At 40.1% G+C, this 16,259-nt stretch overlaps 1 protein-coding gene across 4 annotated transcripts in view; it reads right to left on the bottom strand.

Annotated features, from left to right (window-relative positions):
• Positions 1 to 9,897: 9,897 nt before the first annotated feature.
• dnmt3ab (DNA (cytosine-5-)-methyltransferase 3 alpha b) overlaps positions 9,898 to 16,259 on the bottom strand; it is a 718,146-nt gene continuing 711,784 nt past the window's right edge. For all 4 annotated transcript variants that reach the window (XM_068023838.1, XM_068023830.1, XM_068023822.1 and 1 more), the window contains one exon: positions 9,898 to 14,106. In XM_068023838.1, coding sequence (XP_067879939.1) covers positions 13,965 to 14,106 — 142 coding nt within the window. In that variant the 3' untranslated portion in view covers positions 9,898 to 13,964. The remainder of the gene's footprint in view (positions 14,107 to 16,259) is intronic.

The following is a 16,259-nucleotide window of genomic DNA, read 5'->3' on the forward strand; positions in this document are numbered from 1 at the left end:
CCTCTCGTCTCGGCGCCGGTTGCCAAGTGGCGATCGCGCGATTGTCGCCAATCAACCAATCAGCCTGGCGCAAGCCAGCGGACAGCGCAGCGCAATGGCCTCTGGGAGATGTAGTCTCCGCCTCAAAGGCCGTGACGTCCGGAAAACGGCGAAAGGCTCTGCGAGTGAACTACATGCCCCAGAGGACTGCGAGGCACCTTGGCGTGGTCCTGGAATCTGATGTCAGGTCCAAGGAGAAGCGATGAAAGACCGCATCGCCTAGCATTGTTTCAGTTTTATCCACGCTGCTACAATAACGCTGATTGGTGACATTTATTTTGCTATTTGCATTATTGCACAAATTAATGAAAAATTGATTACGAAATAATGCAATACTGTTGGCAGGAAAACCTTTTTTGAAAAAATAGGCTTAATATAACTTTAAATTGAAATATATTCTCCACTGACACATCAGGATTTTCAGTTTTATCCATGTTTTTGATTTCAGCTGCTGATTACAGGTAGTCTAGGGAAGACATTTCTAAATATAAATCCACCACACATGCCGTCACGAATAAGGAGGACTGCCGTTGCAAATCTATTTTTTCTATTTATTATATCACCGAAGTGCACTGCCGCGTGGATGAAATATGTAAAGAAATTTAATTAGAATCCAATGCATCCTTTCGTTATGGTCTTGCAGATATTAAAATTTATCACTGATCCCTCCATCTTAGACTGCACACCTTAATTTCATGTGATCCTTGTCCAACTCTTGTCTCCATCTCCTCTGATCACTAGGTTGGCACTGCTGAACCTCATTCCTCATTGCCTGTTCTAATCAACCCACAAAGATACCCAGAGTTGCTCCAGTGTCATCCATGTAAAAAAAAACAACAAAAGTGCCCCCTTTTTATAGGGGCACATTTAATACAAACACAAATTATAAAAGAGGAAAATTAACAAATAATGTTTCCATCCGTGTCAACTATGCACTCCAGCTCATGTAGTGTCCACTGTGGAAAGCCGCAAGCGTACAGATGGACACCGTGTGCTCCTTCTGCAGGGCCAACAGGTGTGGACAAAGCCATGGAAGAGAGGCAAGTAGCCAGAGAGACCACCTCACAGGCTGAATCCAACCTGGAAATGTGGATGGCTGCCCTGGCTAGGCCTAGGTGATGATCCATGAGAAGATCCTCTGACATGTTAGTCCCCCTCTTCACCGGGTGGCTAAAGGTAAGAGCGTAAGAAATAGGGACAGGAGTAGGCCATTCAGCCCCTTGAGCCTGCTCCACCATTCAATATGATCATGGCCGATCTGATTGTGGCCTTATCTGCACTTTCCTGCCTGCCCCCATAACCCTTGACTCCCTTGTCAATCAAAAATCTGTCTAACTCAGCCCTGAATATATTCAATGTCTCAGCCTCCACTGCTCACTGGGAAGGAGAATTCAAATACCAATGACCTATTGAGAGAAGAAATTCCTCCTCATGTACGTTTTAAATGGGAAACCCTTTAATTTGAAACTGTGACCCCTAGTTCTAGATTCCCCCTCAAGGGGAAACAACCTCTCAGCATCTACCCTGTCAAGCCCCCTCAGAATCTTATATGCTTCAATAAGATCAGTTCTCAGTCTTCTAAACTCTAATGAGTATAGGCCCAACCTGCTCAACCTTTCCTTATAAGACAAATTCCTCATTCCACGAATCAGCCTAATGAACCTTCTCTGAACTCCTTCCAATGCAAGTGTGTCCCTCCTTAAATAAGGAGACCAAAACTGTGCACAGTACTCTAGGTGCAGTCTCACCAATGTCCTGTACAGCTGTAGCAAGTCTTACCAACCTTTATACTCCATTCCCCTTGCAATAAAGGTCAACATTCCATTAGCCTTCCTAATTACTTTTTGCACCTGCATGACAACCTTTTGTGATTCTTGTACAAGAACACCCGCGTTCCTCTGTACTGCGGAATTCTGCAGTCTCCACAGAATCACAGAATAATACAGTGCAGAAGAGGCCCTTCGGCCCATCGAGTCTGCACAGATGCATTAAAGACACCTGACCTGTCTCCCTAATCCAATTTGCCAGCACTTGGCCCATAGCCTTGAATGTTATGACGTGCCAAGTGCTCATCCAGGTACTTTTTAAAGGATGTGAGGCAACCCGCCTCTAACACCCTCCCAGGCAGTGCATTCCAGACCGTCACCACCCTCTGGGTAACAAAGTTCTTTCTCAAATCCCCCTTAAACCTCCTACCCCTCACCTTAAACTTGTGTCCCCTTGTAACTTACCCTTCAGCTAAGGGGAACAGCTGCTCCCTATCCACCCTGTCCATGCCCCTCATAATCTTGTACACCTTGATCAGGTCACCCCTCTGTCTTCTCTGCTCCAGTGAAAACAACCCAAGCCTATCCAACCTCTCTTCATAGCTTAAATGTTCCATCCCAGGCAACATCCTGGTGAATCGCCTCTGCACCCCCTCCAGTGCAATCACATCCTTCCTATAATGTGGCAACCAGAATTACACACAGTACTCCAGCTGTGGCCTTACCAAAGTTCTATACAACTCCAACATGACCTCCCTGCTTTTGTAATCTATGCCTCGATTGATAAAGGCAAGTGTCCCATATGCCTTTTTCAACACCCTATTAACCTGCCCTTCTGCCTTCAGAGATCTATGGACAAACACGCCAAGGTCCCTTTGTTCCTTGGAACTTCCCAGTGTCAGGCCATTCATTGAATTCTTCCGTGTCACATTACTCCTTCCAGAGTGTATCACCTCACACTTTTCAGGGTTAAATTCCATCTGCCACTTTTCTGCCCATTTGACCATCCCGTCTATATCTTCCTGTAACCTAAGACACTCAACCTCACTGTTAACCACTCGGCCAATCATTGTGTCATCCGCGAACTTACTGATCCTACCCCCCACATAGTCATCTATGTTGTTTATATAAATGACAAACAATAGGGGACCCAGCACAGATCCCTGTGGTACATCACTGGACACTGGCTTCCAGTCACTAAAACAGCCGTCTGTCATCACACTCTGTCTCCTACAGCTAAGCCAATTTTGAATCCACCTTATCAAGTTACCCTGTATCCCCTGTGCATTTGCTTTCTTGATAAGTCTCCCATGTGGGACCTTGTCAAAGGCTTTGCTGAAATCCATGTAAACTACATCAACTGCACTACCCTCATCTACACACCTGGTCACATGCTCAAAAAATTCAATCAAATTTGTTGGGCATGACCTCCCTCTGACAAAGCCATGCTGACTATTCCTAACCAAATTTTGCCTCTCCAAGTGAAGATAGATTCTCTCCTTCAGAATTTTCTCCAATAGTTTCCCTACCACTGACGTGAGACTCACTGGTCTGTAGTTCCCTGGCTTATCTCTACAACCTTTCTTAAATAGGGGGACCACATTAGCTGTGATCTGGCACCTCCCCCGTGGCCAGAGAGGAATTAAAAATTTGGGTCAGAGCCCCTGCAATCTCCACCCTCGCCTCCCACAGCATCCTGGGACAAAAATCGTCCGGACCCGGAGATTTGTCCACTTTTAAGTCTGCCAAAGCCTCCAATACCTTGTCACTCCCTATGACAATTTGCTCAAGAACCTCACAGTCTCTCTCTCTGAGTTCCATATCTACATCCTCATTCTCTTGGGTGAAGACAGATGTGAAGTATTTGTTCAACACCCTACCAATGTCCTCTGGCTCCACTCACAGATTTCCCCGTTGGTCCCTAATGGGTCCTACTCATTCCCTGGTTATCCTCTTCCCATTGATATACTTATAGAATATCTTGGGATTTTCCCTACTTTTACCAGCCAGAGCTTTCTCATATCCCCTCTTTGCTCTCCTAATTGCTTTCTTAAGCTGGATCCTACACTTCCTGTACTCCACTAATGCTTTCGTTGATGTGCTCTCCTTGTATTTGCTAAAAGCCTCTCTTTTCCTTCCCCATTTAAATAATATTCTGCATTTCTATTCTTCCCACCAAAACGGACAACCTCACATTCTCCCACATTATACTCCATTTGCTAAATTTTTGCCACTCGATTAACCTTTCTATATCCCTTTTCATCCTCCTCACAATTTGTTTTCCTACCTATCTTCGTATTGTCAGAAAATCTGGCTACAATGCACTCGGTCCCTTTATCCAAGTCATTAATATAGATCGGAAATAGTTGAGGTCCCAGCATTGATCCCTGTGGCACTTCACTAGTTACAGTTTGCCATCTTGAAAATGACCATTTATCTCAATTCTCTGTTTGCTGTTAGTTAACCAGTCCTCTATTCATGCTACTATATCACCCCAAACACCATGAACCTTTGTGTAGCAACGTTTTATGTGACACCTTATTGAATGCCTTTTGGAAATCCTAAGACACTACATCTACTGATTCCCCTTTATCCAGCCTGCTTGAGACATCCTCAAAGAACTCTAATAAATTTGTCAAACGCTATTTCCCTTTCACAAAACCATGTTGATTTTGCCTGATTGTATTTTGATTTTCTAGATGTCCTGCTGCTACCTCTTCAATAATGGATTCTAGCATTTTCCCAACTGGCATTAGACTAACTGGCCTACAGTTTACTGCTTTCTGTCTCCCTCCTTTCTTGAACAGGGGTGTTACATTAGCGGTTTTCCAATCCGCTGGAACATTTCCAGAATCTAGGGAATTTTGGAAGATTACAACCAAAACATCCATTATCTCTGCAGCCACTTTCTTCAAGAACATGAGAATGGGATTGAAGTGGAGTCCGAAGTCGAGGAGCTGACCTTTCAATTTGTGAAATTAGGTTGCAACTCTCACATTCCATGTAGATATGATACACAGACCTCACCCAGGCCACAAAGGTTCATTCCTTATTGCACCTTTGCAGCCAGCAAGGAGAGATTTCATTCCTTCAAGCTATGCTGGACTCAAGTCCAAATTGTAAAGTTATTGCTCTAAACTAATGCTATGCATTACTTTTTTTTCGTCTTGGTCATTTAATATCAGTTCTTTGGCAGAGTGGTGGAACAGACCACTGAATGAGCATTATGATGCAGTGCCCAATAGTGTTTATGGATTGTTCATTTGAAGTATAGTTTCTCAACTTTGGACTCTATCCATAAGATGAAGTAGAAGAACTGCTGGCTTCTTAGTCAAAGGTACAGAATATCTGAGGATTGTGGTTTATCTTTATTTTTAGATTGTGCAACATCTCATGGCTAATATAGTGTCAAATAGATTGACACATCAATCATTGCCAGTACTGACAGAGATATGAGGCAACTCATGATCTTTAACATTACTGGACTATTGTTTTTTTCCAATTTACTTTTGCCAATTCATACTGTTTTGGAGAAAGCCATGAATTGACCTAGCAGTTTAATATGAGAGGTGAAGCAGATCAGAATCCAATGACTGTCTTTACCTTTTGTGTTCATGAAGCTAAATTCCCTACATTGTATATTAGAGCCAGATTAAACACCGCAAAATCTTTCTATCGGCTTTTTAATATGAACCTTGTGTGAATCAAAATTAGTTTTTTTTATTAATCTTAGTGATGGTAATGAAATTAAGTTTTTAGTGGATCACTATTAGAGATATGCAGGCTGGTTGATGTTCTTTGGAGACTGGTTCTCATAGATCATCCAGTGAATTCCCTAAACATGACTGGAATCGGAACTACAATATCAGTGAAAAATAAGGTTAATTTAATGTTTAGTGTGTAGTGCAGAGCAAGAATTAACTAATATATCAGTCTTTCTGAGGTTCTTTGCAAATATTAGAGATATGTAAGATAGAAGGGAAAATGTAAAATCTGGAAATGTTAGTAAAATTAAAGAAATACAATTTTTTGTCTCATTCATTCTGAAGTATTATTTATTCAGAAAAAATATTAGGTATGTTTTTAAAGTCTGCTGTAGTACTTGGAATTAGATCAGAAGTAGAACTTTTAGAGCTGTGGTTGGTTTACAGTGGACTTGATCGGGACAGATCCACATGTCGCATTTATACTGCTTTTTTATCTCTCGGTAACAAATCCATGGTGCACATCCATACTGGAGCTGTATCTGATAGCATCACAGAGTGAGATGTGGACTAATGCCTAAGATCCACCACATGGCTGAGTTCCCAATTTCAGCTGTATTATTTCATTTCATCATTAGATAAAAGACTAACACTTCCCTAGAAAGGAAACTACGAGGAAGAATCATCCCTGAGCTGATTCATATAACTTTCAAGCTGTAGTTTAGTTTAGTTTAGAGATACAGCACTGAAACAGGCCCTTCAGCCCACCGAGTCTGTGCTGACATCTACCACCCATTTATACTAATCCTACACTAATCCCATATTCCTACCACATCCCCACCTGTCCCTATATTTCCCTACCTATACTAGGGGCAATTTATAATGGCCAATTAACCTATCAACCTGCAAGTCTTTGGCATGTGGGAAGAAACCGGAGCACCCGGAGGAAACCCACGCAGACACAGGGAGAACTTGCAAACTCCACACAGGCAGTACCCAGAATTGAACCCAGGTCGCTTGAGCTGTGAGGCTGCGGTGCTAACCACTGCGCCACTGTGCCACCCAGTAGTAACCAGATATCCAAGAGCTGTTTGGCTGTCAATTCTCTTGGTACAAATGGCACATGATAGGGGAAGAGTTGGTAGGGGAAAATAAAGTGTGTACCCTGATTTGCACCAAAATATGCTCATCATGTTGCAGAATTCAAACAACAGAATTTGGGATTAATTTTAAGAGGTAGAGTGCTTAGTGAAAAAAAAGAATACTTTTCGAAATGTTTTATTTTTTGATACTGAATATTGGCACAACAACATGTTAAACTACATTTCAGTAGAAAGTGGTATTGCAGCTACAGCATTCATAAATTGTGTTCCTGATCTGAAATGTTTCATTGTGAGATCATGCAGAGCAAAGGTCCTAGTTTATGGAAGAAGCCTAGAAGTAGGACTTCAGGCTGTGCTCTTAACTTCAGAATGAATTTGTCACTCAGAAATGAAAAGAATGAAAGGAAAATAGTCTTTATTTCTGTTTTTTCATTTCCTTAGTATTCTTTTGTACAAGGTGAGAACTTCTTTCATCAAAAGATATTGAAATGCTGAACTGCATGTTCCAGTCATGGGAAGTGTGGAATGTGTTGGGGAGATATTCTCTATGCTTCACTGAGGAGTGTGTAATGGATATGTATGCCAAGAGAATAACAAATGAATCCTGGTAAGTTGTAATATATTAACAGACCAAGGACAACTGCCTAACAAAGGGCGACAAAGTTCACAATTATGTTTCCATCCAATCAATTCTAAAGTGGCTAAAAGAACTGAATTTAGTGTTACATAAAATCTTTGTAGGGATTTTTACAAGTTTTTGTTTCTGACATCATTGTTGTGCAGTGCATTGAAACTCCAATATATTACACAATGTAGATGAAAGGCATCAACTTGCTCCATTGGAAGAAAACATTTGTGACATTGTGCAAAGCATTGAAATGGTTTTCCCTCAATTGTAAAGTGTTGAAAGACCTGTGGCTTGGGGATTGAAGTGACAACGTGGGAAAGTTGTGTGTGAGCTTAAGGTTTGAAGGGCTGGTTTCCACTTTTGAAACCAATGCAAATTTAATTTTGCATCAACATTGAAAGAAAACTGATGGGGGTAAGAAGTAGCTGTTAAAAATCCCAAAGATTAGCAACATTATGTACTACTGCACAGAGTATATGGAGACAGTGGGCTGAATTCTAGAAGCCCACTGCCAAAATCGGCAGCAGGTGAAAAAATGGTGGCCGCACACCAAAGAATCACCACAATTCCAAGTGTGGCGGCGCATTTAAATAGCCAGGGCAGGCCACCCCCTGATCACGTGGAAGGGGCAGGCTGTTTGTCCCCAGCAAGGGTGTCAGGTGCCTGTGCACAGGCACTGATGCCACTTTTAAAGGGCTGTCAGCCCTACCAGGACATTTAAATATTTAAAGTGACAGTGAATTAAAATAAATAAATACATTTCTTTTGCCCCTCTCCCAAACCTTCAATATCAATTAATTATTTGCCCTTTCCCCCCAAAAAACTTCACAATCTGACCTTTCCCCCCCAAACTGCACAAACTTTAAACTATAACCCTTCCCACCATCCCTGACACCCATGACGTTCATTTGACCCCATCCCTCCCCCCCCCCACCCCCCCCGCCCGGACCTAAGAAAATTACCTCCTTCCCCCTCCCCACTAGTGCTGCACTTCGTTTCCCCAGACGGGGATCCGAAGGTGCGGTAGTGTGGGCTACCAGGGTGAAGATCGTGGTAGGACTTCAGGAGGCGACGGGAAACTCATTTATTCAGGTATATTATTTAAATATTTAAACGGCGGTCCCAAGGCAAGCGGCGGGGGTGGGGGAGTGCCGCCATGAGGCCTCACCACTGCTGGCAGTATTGGACCGGTGTCGAGGGCTATGGTGGGCCTCATCCGGGGCAATCTTCGTGCCTCCCCCGCCACAGATCCCAACATCGAGGGCTCTATAAAATCCAGCCCAATGCCTTTTGGATGATGTGTGTTGTATTTTCATTTGTATAGGTGGTTTTTTACATACCTAATATGTTGTAAAACATAACGTTATGTGATGGGCTTGCAGTATCTGGGTCTCCCAGATTCTGACCACCTCCAAAATATTCTACTGCACTCATACATGGCTTTAAACCTCTGATACTGAAAAAATAGCATCCTTCCCAATGAATCATAGCTCAATGCTTCCTGGTTAGAATACTCTGATACACTGAGAGAGAACTCGGCTTGATTGGCATTTGAAAAAAAAAATAGGATTTGACCTGTTGTAAATCAAATTTTAAGCAAAGCTTCCTTGTTCACACACAAAGCACTATGGCGTCTATCAAACCTGATTGCATTATTGGGCTTGAGTTGCATTTATATGGAAGAAATGTTGTCCTGTGAAAAGTGGTATCACACTTGGGTCAGACTGTATGGTACTGCTGCTGAAATTGATGTAAAGCCATGGTGTAAAGTAGGGACACATAATTTCAGTTTGGTGGCCTACAATAAACTGTGATATTTTATGGATACTTTTGTTTGATGTCCACAATTGTTTTTCAGTACATTAATTAATACCATCTCTCAAAGACAATGCAATGTTCGATCCAGCAATGAAAATGTACCTTAAGGGATAATTGTAATTTTCTAACAGCTGAAGCTGTATTAAGTAAATATAAGTAAATAGAAATTGTGAACTTAAGTTGATCAAATGATTGAACAGTAAAAATAGATATTCTGGAGTGTTGCTTGATTACCATTGAGTGTCAGTAAGGAGATTATTTATGCTTTGAGAGGAGAGGGCTTGAAGGAGTAAATTTTTTCTGACTAAACTTTCTTGTGTTATTATTTGGACATGGGTCAGCCATTTATAAACCTCTAATTATAAGGTGTTTGACTATAACTAGGTGCTGTTGAACAGAACAAAATACAGATTCTGGCTTGATAATCTTAGAAAAGAGTTGTATGCTGTTGGACTGCAGAAGAGCTTGGTGGAGACAACCAGTTATTGAAGGTAAGTCTACTTTTTCAAAATAGTTTAACCAATTAGCTTTCACTTACATTTTTTATTTAATTTGCTATTACTATATATATATAACTTACTAAAATCATTCCAAACCTTTGTATCATTGTAATGTGTAATTATCCTGCAAAATAATAGGATTTTGTAACAGCTTTTCTTCCAATGAAATCTTGTATGGTCCATTTTTTCTGTATAAGATGGGTCATAATTTCAGTGAATTATAGAGAAAATATGCATGAATTATGAGCTCATTGTGCTTTTCTCACTAATAAAATTAGTGCAATAAGTGTAGTCACCATAGAACTAACAAACTGAAGGCACAATTTGTTGCTTAGCAGTGCAATTTTGTATAACATTTTATTGAGGTTTAACAGACATACAGTCACAAATAAATGTACCAGTATAAATTCTGAGCAGTTACATTAACCATCCTTACAGTAACAGTCACATAGCAGGGTTACACCTTATATAATCATAATATCAATGATGGGTGTGGGGTATATATATTAAAGGAAAGAGATGAGAGAATACCTCATTTTAATATTTAAAGGGATACTGTCTTCATGAAAAAGTATTTGACAAACCTTTTTTGTTTGGAGAGAATAGGTGTGCACCATTTAAAATCATAATGATATCATGAACGAATGATCCAATGATTTTTTTTTGAACAATTAACATAATTGCATTATGTGTTTGTAAACAAAAAAAGTTTCCTCAAAATACTTTTTTGTGACTTCAGTGCCCCTTTAAGATAGTTTTTCTGTGCACTGGAGTTGCCATTAACCCTGGTGTGATACAATGTGCTCCAGAATGGACTCCAAATTTATCACAGCTAGATTTTTATGTACTGAGTACTTTTTTAAGCATTTAAAAAAATATTTTGTACCTCTTTCCCCCCATTAAATCCTTACAGTTGCCACCCTTTAGCACCATTATGCTTCATTCTTCAGTGGGGAGGAAGGGACGGTTTCAAGCTGTGGAGGGGACCTTGAGTAGGGCAAGTTTTGTGCTTCTTTTCTCCTCCATTGAGGTGGAGTTTAATGCAGCTCCAAAATTCCATATTGAGCAGCCCAATCACAAGCAAACAAAACTTTTGTTCAAACTTGCCCTCAGACAAATACTCTACCATTACAGCAAATGGGCTGCTTTACCAGCTATGTGCTAGATATGTTCAATATATTAACAACACTATAATGTTTAGAGCACATTAAAATGCAGAGTCTGCAAGTTCAAATCACAAGCATCGATATCACTTGAATCTGCTTCCTTAAATTGGGATGAATTCAACCATTTTTCACCTGGTAGCTCAGTGAGTGTTCACAGAAGTACAATTTTCAATTTTATAAGAGGACTAAGTGACAATTTGTCCCATTATAATTGCACATTGACTATTAGTTGAAGATAAAGGAATAGTAGTGTAATTTTTGGAGAAAGCCACAGCTTGGAGCTCTCCACTGTCCTAGCTGAAGAAAAGCAGCATAGAGGTGAGCAGTCATGTTAGGGAAAATGGTAAAAATTGGGAGAGAATATAAATAGAAAAATATATCATTAAGGGGAGGGGACCTTTTATCTGCTGGCTACTGGAGTATCAAGAGCTCCCCCAGCCCTACTTTTTTTGAACTTAACGTATTAGTAATTAGTTACTAATCTGTACTAATTGTCCTAATTGGGATGTTATTTGGATTTACATTTTATGAGAAGCTCTTAGTCTTATTCGTATAAACATTCCTTTCTGACAACAAAACGAGATGTCACAGAAGAGGAGAGAAAACAAAGAGCTGTTTAGTCCTTCAAGTTGTTACCAGTTAAAAGTGCTTCCCCAACTATAGGCTAACACTGCTCCAAATGGAACAGATTCGCACAGGTTATCTTTAACATTTCATTATTTAATTTTATGCTGATTGTACAATAAGTGTATTGTTTAATAATATCAGCACTTTGCAACTCAGTACTCTGGATAATGTGACGCACCTGGGACCATTTGTACTGGGAAACATGTCCACAATGAAGTCAGCAGGTAAGCAAGGAGGCGGCAAAATGTGGCCACCCATGTGGTGAAAAAAATGCAGTGTTACAAGCTTAATTTCCCCACAACACAGCAGCACACAGTTTAGAACACTAGGCAGAGGATTGGTTTCTGTGTAAACTTGCCAAAGTGTTGCATATGATTCCTCTTATTGGACCAGATGCACACATCTGAAATACATTAGCTTTCAGGACAGCAGAGTTCCTTCATCATATGAGAAATGGAAATACAGGCATCTGAAAACATTCACATACAGTACTAGAAACTGTTTTTTTCTAGTGTGCCAATGTAATAAGCTGGCTGTTTCTGAATTAAACTACTGGAATTTTCTTTTTAAAAAGTAAGCAGCTCCTCAGCAGCAAACCACCTGCTCAACAACTAACTGATTAATTAGTGGGAACCAGGTCACATAAAGGTGTGATTTTTTTTCTCCTAGATGTCAACCAACTGGATCTACAGTAGAAAGAAACAATATACTAGAGGAACAAAAGAATACACAACAAACCGATACACAACTGTGTACACTTTGCACAAAAAAACAATACATTTATTCAAGTGTTCTCCAGCACAAGTACATAAGAAAAGAGCATTTTGGGCATTGAAAATGGGGTGGAGGTTGACTGCTACATCTGCTGCACGTACTGACCTTTCCATTAACAGCTATGTCACGAGCAATACACAGTAATACAATATTCACCGAAATACAACCTTCAGTGAAATCTCTTAACTTTGAAATGCACATTTTTGTCAATAAATATTATCAAAGTTATAATGACAGTAAAATGAAGAAATAAAACCAAAAATACTGTTTGCTGCGTGGAATGTGGAAAGAAAATGCACTGCTGCTGGGGATCAAGCAAATACATATGTAACAGTAAAAGTATTAGCAAATTTACTACATTGTCTTCAATATGAATACATGATTCCCACAAATAAGCACCAACTACGGCACTGTCTAGGCTAAAACACATGAAACTGATTTTTTTTATTTTCAAGTACAAAGTTAAAATGCCTTTTTCTTTTCTTAAAAGAGTAAAATAATAGTGCTCTTCCTTGACTATGAGAACTTAATGAATCATTGTCAAGATAGCAGATTTCTTTCAATATTTCAGAAAAAAAATGTGTAGCACCATATGAATCGACAACTGCTTCAAGGAAAACTGATGGCTGTGTTTGATCAAGTACTGATAGCAGAAATACGATTCGCATAAACAACTTATAAACAACAAAAAAACGTAGATTAACAAAAAGTATAAGCGAAAGAATAAGGAAGGAAATGGGAACAAAAGAAGAAAAAGAGGCAACATTACACCATCAAGCTGCACTGTATTGACTTGTACCTGATTATATGCAGCTACAAGGAGGGGTATATCCTGGTATAAAAGAGACCCCTTAGGAAATTGAAAAAAAAATCAACCAAAATAAAAGGAAAACACAGATGTAAAAAATTCATCAGTCCTTCAGTAAAAAACTGCAGCCTGTCATTTAGTTTTGGATGACCAAATACATCACTGCATGTTGGCTGGCTATTTGTGCTGCCTATAAGTGACCTGTTAAGTAAGCACCAGGCCTTAGCCCAAGGATGAAAGCTTAAGAAAAAAGCACCATTTTCTGTTATATATTTTTTCTTATTATACAAACATGATAGAAAAATTAGTCATGGCAAAAGTCCTTAAAAGCGACTTCTTGAGCATATGAAAACATTACTACATTTTCACACTCGAGCCACTAAAGACCACCTCGACAACATTAAATGTTGCTCTTTCCTGATTATTTTACAATTCTGCCTCTTGTAAACGGTAAGGCAACATCAGAGCTGATGTTTTCAATCACCTTTTGTAAAAGCACCTTTGCAGAAATTGTTGCACAGTAGTACCTTTTTCGAACAACTATCAGTGTATAGTAAATAAGAGGTACTGTTAGCTGATTTATTGTTTCTTCATGGTTTCTGGTTGTAGGCACCTGAAATATTGTACAGTATTTGTATGTAGCTTTGATTTTTTTTGCTCGAGATAGATACCAGAAATGGTGCTGGTAAGGTAAGGCTCAGCTGGCTGACTTGATGTTCCAGGCTCTGTTCAAATCCAGCTTCTTCTTGGTGCTCCTATCCACCTACACAAGGCAAAATTGTCTTTTTCCCAGTGCTGCAAAGGATTGAACAGCCTCATCTCAAGTACAGCTTGAACACAACAAAAACAAGAATTACAAAATCACCCATTAAAATAGCTGAAAATTAAAAACATTTAAAAAATTAAATAGGATAAAAAGGATGATATTTAAAATAGTGAAATTAAGTAACATCTAACAGAATGCGACATTTTTCCTTGGAGTAAATTAATTTCTTTCCTTTTTTTAATAAGTTCCTTTGTCTCCTTTGTTTTCAAACACAGGCAAAATATTCTTTCAGTGGTGCAAACAGGTGGCGTATGACAGGAACACTCCAGGATCTCCCGAGAAGTCTTTGTCGGGCAAGACGGCTCATATTGGAGACATCTGTGTAATGGACTGGGAAACCAAATACCCTGCAGAAAAAGTGAAAAACATCGATAGTTCAACAGCATTACAATGAAATCTCATTCTGATGAGATCTGTATTGCCTCAGTGCTATAAAATGCCTATATCCATGTACATATATGTATGTAGTTGTAAATCAATTTATTGATATGGAGAACATGTGCAAAATGTCACTTCTGGATGCAACCTGAGAAATTGTCAGATTTAAACAAGAAAAGTTTGAATTTGTATTGCCTTTCACTACAAGCAGCTGGCTTGGGAACCCCAGTTAGCATGAAGAAATGGCTTAGTTATTCTAGAAAGTGTGTTCCCATCAGTAGATTGAACATTTCACAAACTAAGAGAATGCTGAATATTTCCATATCTCTAACTGTCGCAGATAACCAGGTTATAACATGATTTGATACTGAGAAGTAGCAATTATTGCATTTTTTGCATTTTGTAATGATGTGAGGCTAAAACATTATTTTTTGCCGTAAACTGCAATTTACCGATGCACTTGTGCTGTGAAAAGTGGATAAAGGTCTGGAAGAGACTACAGAGGTAGGTTGGTGTGATGAAATGGAGGGGCTTAAAGAGAAAGCTGAAATTATTCAAAAAACTCACCCTTGTCCCTTCTGTCCTTGCAACTACCACTCCATTTCCAACCTCTCTTTCCTCTCTAAAGCCTTTAAATGTGTTGTTGCCTCCCAAATCTATGCCAATCTTTCCTGAAACTCCATGTTTGAATCTCTCCAATCAGGTTTGTGCCCCTGCAATAGCACTGAAATAGCCCTAATGTCACAAATTACATCTGTCACTGTGACTATCTTCCTCATCCTCCCCGTAGCCTTTGAACAGTTAATCATACCAGTGTCCTCCAATGCCTAACGTCTTTTGTACAGTTCAGTAGGACTGCATTTGTTTGGTTCCACTCTTACCTATTCAATCATAGCCAGATAACTTCCAGCAATGGCTTCTCTTCCTGCACACATTATTATCTCTGGATTCCTGAAAGCTATGTTGTTGGCCCCCTCCTCTTCCTCATCTACATGCCTTGACAACAACTTCCAAAGACATGGGTTCAGCTTCCACATATACGCTGATGATGCCCAGTTCTACCGTACCACAATCTCTCTCAACCCCTCTTCTGCCTCTTTTTATCAGGTTGCTTGTCTGACTTGGATGAGCTGCAATTTCCTCTGATGATCAATTTGCAGTCACTTGACTACCACTTTAAACTTGTTGCTAGCCCCCTATATTGTTCACAGCCCAGAATTCTGATGCATGAGGGAAGGTGTTTCCTTTTTGCTCAGTTAGTTCAGAATTTTGCATATAGCTGCTCAGTGTGAGGCTGTAAGACTCTACACATTCAATCAACTCATGGGAGCTGTTGCTGTGCACTGGTGTCACTGTTGGGGAGGGAGGAGGACACACAACGAGAAAGCACTAAGTAGTTGGGATGGAGCAATTCTCCTAATTTGATCTTTGCATAGGTGATGACTTATGTGTTTGTGGTTTTTGGGAGTACTGGAGAGTGAGGAGAAGCACTCCGGTTTCCCCTTGCTCCACATTAAAAATGTAAATACCTTTTACCTACCTTTTCAGTGATGGCCACCATCTAGGCTGAATGCACATCCAGAAATCCTAAGTAAAGCCCTGGGCCAGAAAGAGTTCTTTGACTGGCGTTGGCTCCTCATTAACCTATTCAAGTGGCATAATGCTGTTTTAGGTGACCAGCCAGGACACCTACGCTGTGCATCAGTCGGTAGCACTCTCAACTCTGAATCAAAAGGTTATGGGTTCAAGTTTCACTCCAGGACTGAAAATCAAGGCTGACACGCTGGTGCAGTACTGAGGAAGTGTTGCACTGTCAGAGGTGCCATCTTTCAGATAAGATGTTAAATTGGAGCCCTGTCTGCCCTCTCAAGTGGATGTAAAAGTTCCCATAGCACTATTTTGAAGAAGAGTAGGGGAGCTAGCCATGGTGTCCTGGCTAAAATTTGTCTCTCAATCGACGTCACAAAGCTAGATTATCTGGTCATTATCATAATGCTGTATGTGGGAGCTTGCTGTGCGCAAATTGGCTGCTGTGTTTCCCACATCACAACAATGACTACACATCAAAAGTTTTTCATTGGCTGTAAAACACTTTGGGACATCCTGTGATCGTGAAAGATGC

Source organism: Heterodontus francisci, chromosome 3 (assembly GCF_036365525.1).
Source record: "Heterodontus francisci isolate sHetFra1 chromosome 3, sHetFra1.hap1, whole genome shotgun sequence".
NCBI lineage: Eukaryota > Metazoa > Chordata > Chondrichthyes > Heterodontiformes > Heterodontidae > Heterodontus > Heterodontus francisci.